Genomic DNA, 14,235 nt, shown 5'->3' with positions numbered 1-14,235 from the left:
AGATCCCTTCCCACTCGGACCTCCTGCACCTTCCATCAGCCCAGCCCCATCACCCCAGGCGTCTTCTTCCTGGCTCTTGCACTGGTCTAGATCTCCCTCATCACCCACTGAGATTGTTCCAACAATCTCTGCATGTCTCTGGCCTCTATTCTTTTCCTCCACCCCACACATTGCCCAGGTAACATCCTGAGGAACCTCCTGTGGTCCCCCTTGGCCTCCCTTAGAATGATCCACCTTGGGACACCTGGCTGGCTCAGCGGTTGAGCGTCTGCCTTCGGCTCAGTGCATGATCCAGGGATCTGGGATTGAGTCCTGCATTGGGCTCCCTGTGGGGAGCCTGCTTCTCCCTCTGCCTGTGTCCCTGCCTCTCTCTGTGTGTCTCTCATGAATAAATAAATATTTTATTTAAAAAATCATACACCTCATCACCTGGCATTCAGCACATCTTGCCTGGAGTCTTGAATCCTGGACTCAGTTTCCTCATTTGCCAAGTGACATAATAACCTCCCACTGGTAGGGCTGTGGTATGGACACACTGGAACATGTGCTGGATAGCCTGACGAGCACTGGTGTCTCTGGGCTGGAAAGGCTGTCCATCCCACCACCACTCTCCTTTAACCAAGCTGGCAAGGTCTTCAAAGCTGGTTCTAGTCCCAGCCCCTCCTAGAGAGGCTGGCCCTCCAGGGTCCCCATCAGAGGTGACCTCGCCCATATGGAGCTCCTACAGGGCTGGATTCTATCCGCCTGTCTCCATCTGCAGCTCCCACCATCCCATGGGCAATGTATAACTGGACTCGTAGAGAAAAAGCTGGCAGGATGCTTGCTGAGACCACGGCTGGGTCTGTGGGCTCCTGCCCACACCCTATCTCTTTCCCCAGGGCTGTGTTTTTGACCCTCAGAGACCTCGTCACTGCCAACTCCAAAAAAAGCTCCTCACTGGGCCATAGGGGAGGCTTTCAGATGGAGGTTTAAGACCCTGTCTTGCCCTCTTCTGGTGGCTGACCAAGTGGATTCTCAGAAAACTTCCCAAAGCCCCAGGAAGGAGTAGCTGGCAGCAAATATAAGTTATTAGAAGAGATATCTAAAGGAAAAGAAGCCAGAACCAAGATGCTTGGAGACTTCCTATTTTGGGGTCTAAACACTTTCAGCCCCTTGCTAATTGTAGGGCCTTGGGGAGATTACCTAATGTCTCTGAGCCTCAGCTTCCTCATCAGTAAAATGAGGACAATAATACTATCTAATCCCACGACAAAAGAATTAAGCAATGTATACAGAGTGCTTAGCTCATGGCCTGGTACCTCACAAACGCTCAGAAAAATAGTAATTATAATCCTATTGAAGACAGATGGGGAGCACCTGGATGGCTCAGTCAGTTAAGCATCTGTCTTCAGCTCAGGTCATAATCCCAGGGTCCCAAGATCAAGCTCTGAGTCGGGCTCCCTGCTCAGCAGGCAATTTATTGCTCTCTCTCCATTTGCTCCTCCCGCCAGCTCATGCCGTGTTCTCTCTCTCAAAAAAAAAAAAAAAAAAAAGAGAGAGAGAGAGAGAGAGAGAGAGAGAGAGAGAGAGAGATGGACCAAGGTCTCCAGCTGAGGCAGGAAGGGCTGGGAAGCCAGGAGGCACCGAGGCACAGGTTGCTTAGCCAGCGGTAGGCAGGTGGTTAGTAGCTAGAATAAAAACACAAAGTCCCAAGCCTCGTGCTAAGCAGTCTACATACATTATTTCAGTTAAACCTCAGGCTCTCCCTTCGTCAAAAGCAGGGGTTCAGGACAGAAGCTCCCTAAGGCCTTGCCAGTTCAGGGAGCACCTGTTTTTGGTTTACAGAGGTTTTCAGTGTACAAAGTACTTTTTACTTTATAAAGCCTACTCTGCGAGTGTTCTGATAGTTGTCACTGGTCACACAACCAGATCTGGGACTCAAACCAGGCAAGACGGCTCTTTCCGCAGAGCCCAGTGGCACACAGCTTTGAGACCCGAAGCCCCTCCAAGGGGCTAGGGGGGAGCATGGCCCTTGAAGGCAGCGACGTCATGGAAGCTTGGCTCTGGCTCCTGCCCAGCGTCCGGTTCTGTCGGGCTGTGCCGGGGCCCAGAGGCCTGGGTCTGGAACTCATCAGCCCCACCTGTCAGCCCTCCCCTGGCCGGCACCCGGGGGCCTTCAGTTATCACTAAGGAGAGTGTGGCCTCCGACCAGGGGTTCTGCATCCCTTCCCTGTTGGGGACCTAGGGCAGGGAGCTGTGCTCCCATCAGCCAAGCACCCCCAGTTTAACGGAGCTCTGTTATATGAACAGGTACCATGAAATATACAGAGACCTCAGTCATTCAATAAATATTTATTGAACACCTATAGTGTGCCTGGCCCTGAGCTGGTTCCAGGGAATCTGACAGAAATTCCTGCCCACATTCTAGTAAAAGAAGTTGTAAAGGAAAGCAGAAGTGTGATGGGAAATAAAAAAAAAAAAAAAAGAGAGAGAGCAATTCACTTTACACAGAGTAGTCAGAGAAGGCCTCTGAGCTGAGAGAGGGAAGTACAGCTAGAAAGAGCATTCCAGACAGAGGAGAGGGCCCACACAAAGGCCCTGAGATAGGAAAATCTGGGGTGTCTGGAGAGCCACAGACCACTGCGAGGCGGCCCAGCAAGCTCTCCCAAGTAAGTGCCCACTGGACAAATGAACAAACCATCACGAGGATCTCTGGGTCCAGCTGAGGTGGGGTAACCAGGACTGGATTTACATCCCCACCTAAGATGACTAAAATACCCAACAAAATATATGAAAGAATGGTTCTCAAGACACTGGACACCAAGACCATGAACCAAAAAGGAATGAGCTGCGGAAAGAGAGGACTCTGGAGCTCTGCAAAGGGTAACCTCTTCACTCATTCAGCTTGGTACCTGCATGTGAAGAAACTACTAGAAGCACTGTTAGAATCAACCGATATGATTAGAGTAATCCCTGGAACTCACACAAGGCTGGGAATAGTGCTCGCTCCCACAGACCAAACTGGAAACCTCACAATTAGGGGGGGTATTGAGTAGAGCACTCACAAGACTTTTTGACTCAGAAGTGGGTGAAAACGGAAACACTCCTCTGGCTCCATCTAACAAAAGCAAGACCTGAAAAAAGGCCATACTGTTGCGAAGTGCTTTTGCATCCCCAGAGCAAAATTCAAGAATATTGATAAGAATACAAAAAATCGAGCACCCAAGAAAATAAGATTCACCACATCTGGCAACTGATAAAAATTAGCACGTACACAAAGAACCTGGAAAGTATGACCCAGAATGCAAAGAAAAAAAAAAAACGATCAATTAAAAAACCCTACCCAGAAATTACCCAGATGATAGCATTAGGAGACACAGACATTAAAACAGTTATAACTATGTTCCATATGCGCAAGAAGATAAAGCAAAGACTGACCATGTTAAGTAGAGAAATATAATTTTTAATAGACCCAAATTGAAATTCTAAAAATGTAAACTATAATGCCTGAGATAAAAAATACACTAGATGGATGAATGGAACCTTAGATGTCACAGACTAGTAAACTTGAATACAGAGACAGAAACTATCCCAAATAAAATACACAAAGGAAAAAGATATCAAAATAATAACAATGTGGCCTTAGAAACCTGTGACATGACTTCAAGTGCCAAGTATACATGTGTAATTAGAGTCTCCCAAAGAGGGAGAAGGACAAGAAAAAAGAAATACTTGAAGGAAAAGAAAAAAAAAATAACTGAGAAACTTCTAAGTTTGATGAAAACTTTGATGAAGATTTGATAAATCCAGGATGCCTGGGTGGCTCAGTGGTTGAGCGTCTGCCTTTGGCTCAGGGTGTGATCCTGAGGTCCCGGGATCGAGTCCCACATTGGGCTCCCCGCAGGGAGCCTGCTTCTCCCTCTGCCTGTGTCTCTGCCTCTCTCTGTGTCTCTCATGAATAAATAAAATCTTTTAAAATTTTTTGATAAATCCATAGATCTAAGACACTTGATGAACACCAAGCACAATCCACATAAAGAAACTATACCAGGCTCTCTGCTCCTCCCAACTCAACAGACAGCTACATCTTCTTGTGTAATGCCAGCTGGGTCCCTAAGACACAATGGTAAAAGTTGGAGTAAATGGATTTGGCCATATTGGATATCTGGTTACCAGGCCTTTATATTTTTTTTTTAAGATTTTATTTTTAAGTAATCTCTATACTCATGTGGAACTCAAATTTACAACCCCAAGATCAAGAGTTGCATACTGTACCAGCTAAGTCAGCCAGGTGTCCCAAGGGGGATACTGTTGCCATCAATGACACCTTCATTGATCTCAAAACCACATGGTCTACATATTCTAGTAAGAGTCCACATGTGGCAAGTTCAATGGCATGGTCAAGGCTAAGAATGGGCAGCTTGTCAACAATGGAAAGCCCATTTCCATCTTTGAGGGGTAAGACCCCACCAATGTCAAGTGGGGTGATCCTGGTGCTGGATATGTTATAGAGTCTACTTGTGTCTTTACCTTGGAGAAGGCTAGGGCTCATTTTAAGGTAGAGTCAAAAAGGTCACCACCTCTGCCCCTTCTGTTGATGCCTCCATGTATGTGATGGACATGAACCATAGGAAGTATGACAACTCCCTCAGGACCCTCAAATGCTTCCTGCACCACCAACTGCTTGCCCCTCCCCACCCCCCCAGCTAATGTCATCCGTGACCACCTTAGCATCATGGAGGGACTTATGACCACAGTCCATGCCATCACTGCCACCCAGAAGACAGGATGACCTCTCTGGTAAGCTGTGGCATGACGGCCATGGGCTGCCCAGAACATCATCCCTGCTTCCACTGGCACTGCCAAGGCTGAGGGCAAAGTAATTTCTGAGCTATATGGAAGCTCACCAACATGGTCTTCCATGTTTCTTCTTCTTCTTTTTTTTTTTTTTAACAACAGATAATCAATTTATTAAAAAGGTTGATTTAAGCCATCTGCAATGGTGACTTCAACCTCAACTCCAGGCTCAATTCTGATGGAGGTAATCTGCTTAACAATCTCGGAAGGACTGTGCAGATCAATGAGTCGCTTGTGGATCCTCATCTGAAAACGATCCCAAGTCTTAGAACCTTCACCACAAGGAGTCTTTTTCATAGTGATTCTCAGAGTCTTGGCAGGCATCCTCACTGGTCCTTTCACTTTGAGATTCTTTTCCTTCGAACCTCTGATCAAGTCAGCACACACTTTTTCCAAAGATTTTACGTTGTGGGTGGTTAGAGTAATTCTAATTCGGTGAATCACCACCTCTGGTTCCACGGGGGTCTTCCCAGTGTCTTTAAGTGCCATGGTTGTGGTGCAGCTTCCTGACCGACTTGTTCCTGGTGAACAGCGGGGAGTCAGGAGCAGGAGCAGGGCGTCCTGGGCTCCCCTCTCTCTGTGACTGTGTCTTCCTCAAAGAGCGGTCTTCCATGTTTCTATTCTCAATGTGTCAGCAGGATCTGACCTGCTGCCTGGAGAAAGCTGTCATATTTGATGATATCAAGAAGGTGGTGAAACAGACATCAGAGGGCCCCCTCAAGGGCATCCAGGGCTGCACTGAGGGCCAGGTTTGTCCTGCATTTTTTTTTTTTAAATTTATTTATGATAGTCACACAGAGAGAGAGAGAGAGGCAGAGACATAGGCAGAGGGAGAAGCAGGCTCCATGCACCGGGAGCCCGACATGGGATTCGATCCCGGGTCTCCAGGATCACACCCTGGGCCAAAGGCAGGCACTAAACCACTGCGCCACCCAGGGATCCCCTGTCCTGCATTTTTAATAGGGATACTCGCTCTTCCACTTTGATGCTGGGGCTTGTGTTGCCCTCAATGACCACTTTGTCAAGGTCATTTCCTAGTATGACAATGAATTTGACTACAGTAATAGGGTGGTAGACCTTATGGTCCACATGGCCTCCAAGAAGTAAGAGTTTCCTAGGCCAACACCCCCAGCAAAAGCACAAGAAGAGAGAGGCCTTTAGCTCCTTGAGAGTGTTTATCCCAACTCAATCTCTCAACATACACAGACTCTACAGTTTCAATCCCAGAATCCCTAAAGAGTGGGAGGGGCTTAGGGAGGCCTCCCTGTGGTGTACCACCAATAAAGGACACTGGACTCAGCTCCTTCTCCTCCAAAAAACCTATACCAAGGTGTATCATAAATTGTTTTTTAAATGTGATAAAGAGAAATACTTAGGAGGCCAGAGTGGGTCACATGCGTGACTCAGGCAATTAAGCATCTGACTCTTGATCTCAGCTCAGGTCTCGATCTCAGGGTCACAAGTTAAAGCCCCATGTTGGGCTCCATGCTGGGCAAGGAACTAACTTAAAAATAAAAATATAAATAAATAAATGCAGCCAGAGTAAAAAGACATATTACATACAAAGAGAAATAAGGCTAACAGATTTATTTATTTATTTATTTATTTATTTATTTATTTATTGTCAGAAAGCATGCAGGCAAAAAGACAGTGGAGGCATATCTTTAAAATATAAGAAGAGAGGTGCCTGGCTGGATCAGTCAGAAGAGCATGTGACTCTTGATCCCAGGGTCTTGAGTTTAAGCCCCATGTTGGGTGTAGAGTTTACTTAAATAAATGAATAAATAAAAAAATACAGAAAGAAAAAATACAACATCAACTTAAGATGTTTACCTAGCCAAAAAAAAAAAAAAAAAAAATCAAAAATGAAAGTGAGACCACATGGGATGAAATTAGAAATTAATGACAAAAGGAATTTGGAAAATTCAGACATGGAAATTAAGCAATGAGTTTGAAATAAGCCATGGTCCAAAAAAGAAATATCAAGGGAAGTAAAAAATACTTTTTTTGAAAAAGATTTTATTCATTTATTCATGAGAGATACACAGAGAGAGGCAGAGACATAGGCAGAGAGAGAAGCAGGCTCCATGCAGGGAGCCTGATGTGGGACTCGATCCCCAGACCCAGGATCACACCTTGAGCCAAAGACAGGCGCTCAACTGCTGAGCCACCCAGGCATCCTGAAAATACTTTGAAATAAATTAAAATCCTATGCCAAGACTTATGGGATGCAGCTAAAGCAGTTAGATGGAAATATATAGCTGTCAATACATACGCTACTAAATCTGAAATCAATAACATAACTTTCCATCTTAAGATACTTTAAAAGGAGGGACACATGGGTGGCTCAGTGGTTGAGTGTCTGCCTTTGGCTCAGGGCATGATCCCGGAGTCCCAGGATCGAGTCCCACATTGGGTTCCTTGCACGGAGCTTGCTTCTCTCTCTGCCTCTCATGAATAAACAAATAAAATCTTAAAAAAAAAAAAAAAAAAAAGAGCAAACTAAAGCAAGCAGAGGTAAGGAAATAGTAAAACTTCAGTGTAAATTAATGAAATAGAGAATAGAAAAATAGAAAAAAAAATCCAATAAGCCAAAAGCTGTTTTTTGAAAAGGTCAACAAAATTGACAAACTTTTACTTAGAATGACCAAGAAAAAAGAAGGCTCAAATCACTAGAATCAGAAATGAAAGAAGGAACATTACTGCCAACCTTATGAAACAGACAGGATTATTTATAAAAACATGAGGAATACTATGAACAACTGTATGCCAATAAATTTAATAACTTAGATGAAATGGACAAGTTCCTAGAAGAAACAAACTACTAAAACTGATTCAAGAAGTAATAGGTAATCTAGGGGATCCCTGGGTGGCTCAGTGGTTTAGTGCCTGCCTTCCGCCTGGGGCTTGATCTTGCGGTCCCTGGATCGAATCCCAGGTCGGGCTCCTACATGGAGCCTACTTCTCCCCCTGCCTGTGTCTCTGCCTCTCTCTGTGTGTGTCTCTCATGAATAAATAAATAAATAATATATATTTTAAAAAAGAATAGGTAATCTATATAGACCTATAATAAGTAAAGGGATTGAAGTATTTTTTTTAAAGATTTTATTTTTAAGTTATCCCTATACTCAATGTGGGGCTCAAACTTACAATCCCAAGATCCAGAGCTGCATATTCCACTGACTGAGCCATCCGGATACTCTGAGATTTAAATATTAATTTAAGAAATTACCCACAGTCTCAGATAGTTTCACTGATGAATTCTACAAAATATTTAAGAATAATTAATATCAATTCTTCACAAATTCTTCCAGGAAATAGAAGAAAGGGAAACAATTCTCAATTCATCTTATTATGTCTGATACCAAAACCAGACAGAGATTGCAAGAAAACCACAGACCAATCTCTTTTACGAATATAGAGACAAAAATCCTTGACAAAATACTAGCAAACTAAAAAGAATTACAACATATAAAAAGAATTACACTATGACCAAGTGGGATATATCCTGGGAATGCAAGATTAGTTTAACCTCCAAAAATCTATTACTGGGGGTGCCTGGGTGGCTCAGATGGTTAAGCATCTGCCTTTGGCTCGGGTCATGATCTCAAGGTCCTGGCATCCAGCTCCATGTCGGACTCCCTGCTCAGCTATGAGTCTGCTTCTCTCTCTCCCTGTTCATGCTCTCTCTCTCAAATGAATAAATCTTTAAAAAAGATCTACTACTGTAATACACTTTATCAATAGAATAAAAAACAAAAAGCATATGATTGTCTCAAAAGGTGGAAGAAAAAAATAGAAGGGAATTTCCTCCATGTGGTAAAGGGCATCTACAAAAACTTCACAATTAACATGATACTTAATAGTAAAAGACTTGGGGCACCTGGGTGGCTCAGTCAGTTAAGAGTCTGCCTTTGGCTCGGGTCATAATCCCAGGGTTCTGGGATCAAGCTCCACATCTGGCTCCCTGCTCAGTAAGGAGTCTGCTTCTCCCTCTCCCTCTGCCCCTACCCCCTACTTGTGCTCTCTCTCTCTCACGCTCCATCTCAAATAAATAAAATCTCAAATAAAAAAAAGACTTGATGCTTTCCCACTAAGTTCAGAAACAAAAGAAGACACTACTTTTATTCAACATTGTATTAGAGGTTCTAGTCAGGGCAATTAGGCAAGAAATAGAAATTTTAAAAACCAAGGTTGAAAAGGAAGAAGTACAGCTATATTTGTAGATGACATGATTTTGTGTAGAGAAAGTCCTAAGGAAGCCACACAAAAATACTATTAGAACCAATAATCAAAATTCAGCAAGGTTGTAAGATAAAAGACTAGTATATAAATATCGATTGTATTTTTTAAGAATTTATTTATTTATTTATTAATGTATTAATTAATTAATTAATTAATTTATTTATGAGAGAGAGAGATAGAGGCAGAGACATAGGCAGAGGGGAAGTCATGCTCCTTTCAGGAAGCCTGATGCAAGACTTAATTCCAGGACCCCAGGATCATGACCTGAGCCAAAGGCAGTCACTCAACCACTGATACACCCAGTGCCCCCAAAATCTATTGTATTTCTACATGTAAGAATCTGAAAATAAAATTAAGAAAACAATTCCATTCGTAATAGCATCAGAAAGAACAAAATATTTAGGAATAGTTTATGTGTTGCCAAAGTGAGCACCAAAATGCTTCAGAAGAGATTTAATAAAATATGCTCATGAAGGGGCATCTGGGTGGCTCAGTCAGTTAGGGTCTGCCTTTGGCTCAGGTTATAATCTCAGGGTTCTGGGATCAAGCTCCGAGTCAGACTCCCTGCTCAGTGAGGAGTCTGCTTCCCCCCTCCCTCTGTGTGCATGTGCTCTCTCTCTCAAATAAATAAATATTTTTTTAAAAAGGAAGTGAAAAACTTACACTCAAAAAACATTGTGAAAGAAATTAAAGATAAAAATAAATGGAAAAACATCCCATGTTCATGAACCAGGAGACTTAGTATTGTTAGGATAGCAATCCTCCCCATTTGATCTACAAATTAACACAACCCCTATTAGAATTCCAGCTGCATCTTTGTAGAAATTGACAAGCTGGTGCTAAAATTCATATTTGAATTGCAGAATAGCCAAAATAGTCTTGAAAATAAAGAGCAAAGTTGGGAATCTATACTTCCTTGTTTTAAAACTTACTACAAAGCAGCCAACAAAAATTTAAGACAGTGTGGTACTGGCATAATGGTAGACATATCAGTTAATGGAATAGAATTGAGAGTCCAGAAACAAAGCCATGTGTCTACGGTCAATTGATTTTCAACAAGGGTGCAAAGACCATTTAATTGTGAAAGAATAGTTTTTGCAGGAAATAGTGCTGGGACAACTGGATATTCATGTGCAAAAAGAAGGAGGAGGATGGGAAGAAGGGAAGAGAAGGATGAGAAGATAAGGAAGAAGAGAAGAATCATAAGAAGAAGAATACGAAGAAAGAGCAGACATACGCATCCTCCGCCTCCTCGCCCCTCCTACTCATAAATACCGAAGAAGAATCCTCCTCCTCCTCCTACCTCGCTACCCCTCACTCCCCTCCTCCTCCTCCGCCCTCCTCCTCCTCTCCTCCCATCCTCCTCCTCCTTCTCTCCGCCTCCTGCCTCCGCCTCCTCCGCCTCCTCCTCCTACCGCCTTCCTGCCCTCCCCTCCTCCTAATTGGAACCCTTATCTCATACACGTACAAAAAGTAACTCAAAACAGATCAAAAACCTAAATGAGCTAAAATGATAAAACTCATAGCAAAAAACATAGGAGTAAATCCAAAATTCGGCTTTGGATTCCTAAATATGATGCCAAAAGCACAAGTAGCAAAAGAAAAATGAGATAAAATGGATTTTATCAAAATGTAAACTTTTGTGAAGAGAAAAAGTCCACAGAATGGGAGAAAATGTTTGCAAATTATGTATCTGATAAGGGACTTATAGAGAGAATAAATAAAGAATTCCTACAATGCAATAATAAAAGGACAAACCAATTACAAATTGAGCAATGGATCTGAATAGACATTCCTCCAGGGAAGATACACAAATGGCCAATAAGCACATGAAAAGATGCTTGACATCATTCATAAAAACTTTATGCCAGTAAATTTGATAACTTTGATGAAATGGACAAATTCTTTTTTTTTTTTTTAAGATTTTATTTATTTATTTATGAGAGAAACAGAGAGAGAGAGGCAGAGACACAGCAGAGGGAGAAGCAGGCCCCTTCGGATCCCGATGCGGAATTCAATCCCGGGACCCTGGAATCAGGACCTAAGCCAAAGGCAGATGCTCAACCACTGAGCCACCCACGTACCCGTGGACAAGTTCTTTAATAAAAGACACAGAGCATGAAAGCTAACTCAAGAAGAAATAAATAATTGAAAAAGCCCTATATCTATTTTATTTTATTATTTTTTTTAAAGATTTATTTATTTATTCATGAGAGACACAGAGAGAGAGAGAGGCAGAGACATAGGCAGAGAGAGACGCAGGCTCCATGCAGGGAGCCCAACGTGGGACTCGTGGGACCTGATCCTGGGACTCCAGGACCACGCCCTGGGCCGAAGGCTGCGCTAATCCGCTGAGCCCCCCGGGCTGCCCTATATCTATTTTAAAAAGTCAATTCATTGGGATCCCTGGGTGGCGCAGCGGTTTGGCGCCTGCCTTTGGCCCAGGGCGCGATCCTGGAGACGCAGGATCGAATCCCATGTCAGGCTCCCGGTGCTTGGAGCCTGCTTCTCCCTCTGCCTGTGTCTCTGCCTCTCTCTCTCCCTGTGTGACTATCATAAATAAATAAAAATTTAAAAAAAAAAAAAAAAAAAAATAAAAAAATAAAAAGTCAATTCATTGAGAAAAAAAAAAAAGGATAATCTTTTCGACAAATGATGCTGGGACAATTGGACATTCATACCCACATGAAAATAAAGAAATTTGACTTCATATATATGCCAAAATTAACTCAAAATAGATGACAGATCTAAAACTTAAAACTACAGGCAATTATTAGAATTTCTAAAATTAAAATGACTGAAACTACGGGTTTGGTGAAGATCTGAAGCAAATAGAATTTCCATACACTGCAGGTGGGAATGTAAAACAGTATATAAACCACTTTGGAAAACGGTCTAGCAGAAATTAAGCATAGCATGCACCTACCATGCGACTAAGCCACTCAGCCCCTAGGTATTTATCCAAAAGAAATAAAGGCATATGTCTATATAACGACTTATACATGAATGTTCATGGCAGCCTGGTTTGTAACAGCCCAAACCTGGAAACAACCCAAATGTCCATCAGCAGATAAATACCAAATTATATGTCCATGTAATTGATTACTGGTCAGCAACAGAACTGGACTTATTAAGATATACAACATATGGATGCCTCTCAAAATAAGCTAAAAGCAGACAGACAAAAAAGAGTACATACTGTATGGCTCCATGTATATAAAATTCTATAAATGGGACCTAGTCTCTAGTAACTGAAAGCAGTTGAGTGGCTGCCTGGGCTGGGAGTCAGTGCAGAGTCAGAGCAGAGCTGGAGGGATTAAGGAGGTGCAGGTGGAAACTTTTGTGGGGGATGGATATGTTCATTATCTTGAATGTGATGATGGTTTCATAAATGTATACCTATGGCAAAGCTTATCAAATTGTATGCTTTACCTATGTGCAGTTTATTGTAGGTCAATTACACCTCAATTAATTTAATTTATTTTATTTTTCTCAATTAATTTTAAAACACGATTTTGTGATGTGGTGTCTCTGCTGCTAATTTGCTGTGTGGCCCCAGCCATGCTAGTAAGCCTTTCTGAGACTCAGTTTCCTTTTATGTAAAGGTCAAGAAGTAATAGAACCTACCAGTAAGTGCTGGTTTAAGCCAAAAAGGGGAATTTATTGGAAGGAAGCCTCAAAAAGTGATGAAGCCCCACAGAGTCCCAGGAAGACCTCTTCCTATCCCTTGTCTTTGCTTGTCTGATCACAGCCTTCCCTGTTTCCCCATCTACGTGGTGGAAAAGGAAAGTTACCAGCTTCTGAGTTTTGTGTGTGGAAGGTCTAGTTACTCAGATGCCGAATTGACTCCCTGTCAATCGCAGGGCCAAATATAAATTCTCAGGGAAGGACCCTATTGGCCCACTTGGGTTAAGGACTCCACCGTGCCCCAAGGTATGTGTTCGGGGGCAGAGCCACATAGGATGAACTTGACTGGTCTTACATCCTGCAGAAGGAGAACAAGACAGAGTTAGGAAAGTGCTTGGGGACAGGCCACGAGAGGACTGCCAGAAGAAACTACCAAGATACTAGATGGAACTCAGGAGACCTGGCCTGTTCAGTACTCAGATTTGTGCCTCTTGATGGGGGCAGCATCTGTATATGTAGTGTTCAGGTGAGCAGCAGTGGGAAATCAGTGGAGGAAGAAATCACTTCCAACTGGGCAGTCTAGGAAGACTTCATGGAAGGGGTGCCAATGATTTCAGCTCTGTAAGAAAATTTATGCTCGGCATTTGTGTAAACTTTAAAGTTTAATAGGCGCTTTCATATCTTCTCTTTACAATGAAGACCTACCTGGGACACCTGGGTGGCTTAGCGGTTGAGCATCTGCCTTCAGCTCAGGGTGTAATCCCGGAGTTCTGGGATCAAGTGCCACATCGGGCTCCCTGTGAGGAGCCTGCTTCTCCCTCTGCCTGTGTCTCTGTCTCTCTCTCTGTGTCTCTCATGAATACATAAATAAAATCTTAAAAAAAAAAAAAAAACCCAACAATGTAGACCTACCTTCTCAACCTCTCTCCCGGGATTAGCATTATTATATATCCCACTGCACAAATAGGGAAACAGCCAATGAGAGACATTGACTGACCTGCCCGAGTTCACATAGCTTGACACAACAAGGTGTGATCTCTAGAGTTTTGACTCCAGAGCCTGGCTTCCTCCCTCTCCAAGGGTGACTTCAAACAGAGTGTGGGGAGAGGAGCTTGGTCGGTGAGCGCCTAGCAGGGATTGAAAAGGGAAAAAAACTCAGGTAGCATCTCTGAGCTCCTCTGCAGAAGATGCCCCGCCCCCTGCCCTGGCTCCAGAGACCCAGAGACCACCTTTGAGCTGTGTTGCAGACTCAGGCCAGTTTCCACCCCACTCTCCTGACCTCTCATCCTGCAGTTCCAACAGCTTGGGGGAGCTTAGGCTCAAACTGTGAACTCATTAGAGTCCTGCAGAATACCAAAGAAACCCCAGGACCCATCCCAACCACCTGAGGATAATCAACGTGAACAATCAAAAGCTGCTGCCGTACACACAGACGGTCCTGATTTCATTTTCATGTATGTTGTGGGGTAGGTACCCTACTCTCCCCATTTTACCATTGTGGGAAACTGAGGCTTACTTACACGATGG

The 14,235-nt window shown here is 43.2% G+C and overlaps 1 protein-coding gene across 1 annotated transcript; it reads right to left on the bottom strand.

The window, feature by feature from the left end:
- Positions 1 to 4,701: 4,701 nt before the first annotated feature.
- On the bottom strand, positions 4,702 to 5,568 carry LOC106558045 (40S ribosomal protein S20-like). Its single transcript, XM_038579882.1, has one exon. It carries the CDS (start codon positions 5,323 to 5,325, stop codon positions 4,951 to 4,953), a length of 375 nt encoding a protein of 124 aa, XP_038435810.1. The 5' UTR covers positions 5,326 to 5,568; the 3' UTR covers positions 4,702 to 4,950.
- Positions 5,569 to 14,235: the final 8,667 nt, after the last annotated feature.

The sequence above is a fragment of the Canis lupus genome, chromosome 30 (genome assembly GCF_011100685.1).
Source record: "Canis lupus familiaris isolate Mischka breed German Shepherd chromosome 30, alternate assembly UU_Cfam_GSD_1.0, whole genome shotgun sequence".
Taxonomy (NCBI): domain Eukaryota; kingdom Metazoa; phylum Chordata; class Mammalia; order Carnivora; family Canidae; genus Canis; species Canis lupus.
The sequence above is the reverse complement of the archived record's forward strand: the minus strand, read 5'-3'. Positions and strand labels throughout refer to the sequence as shown.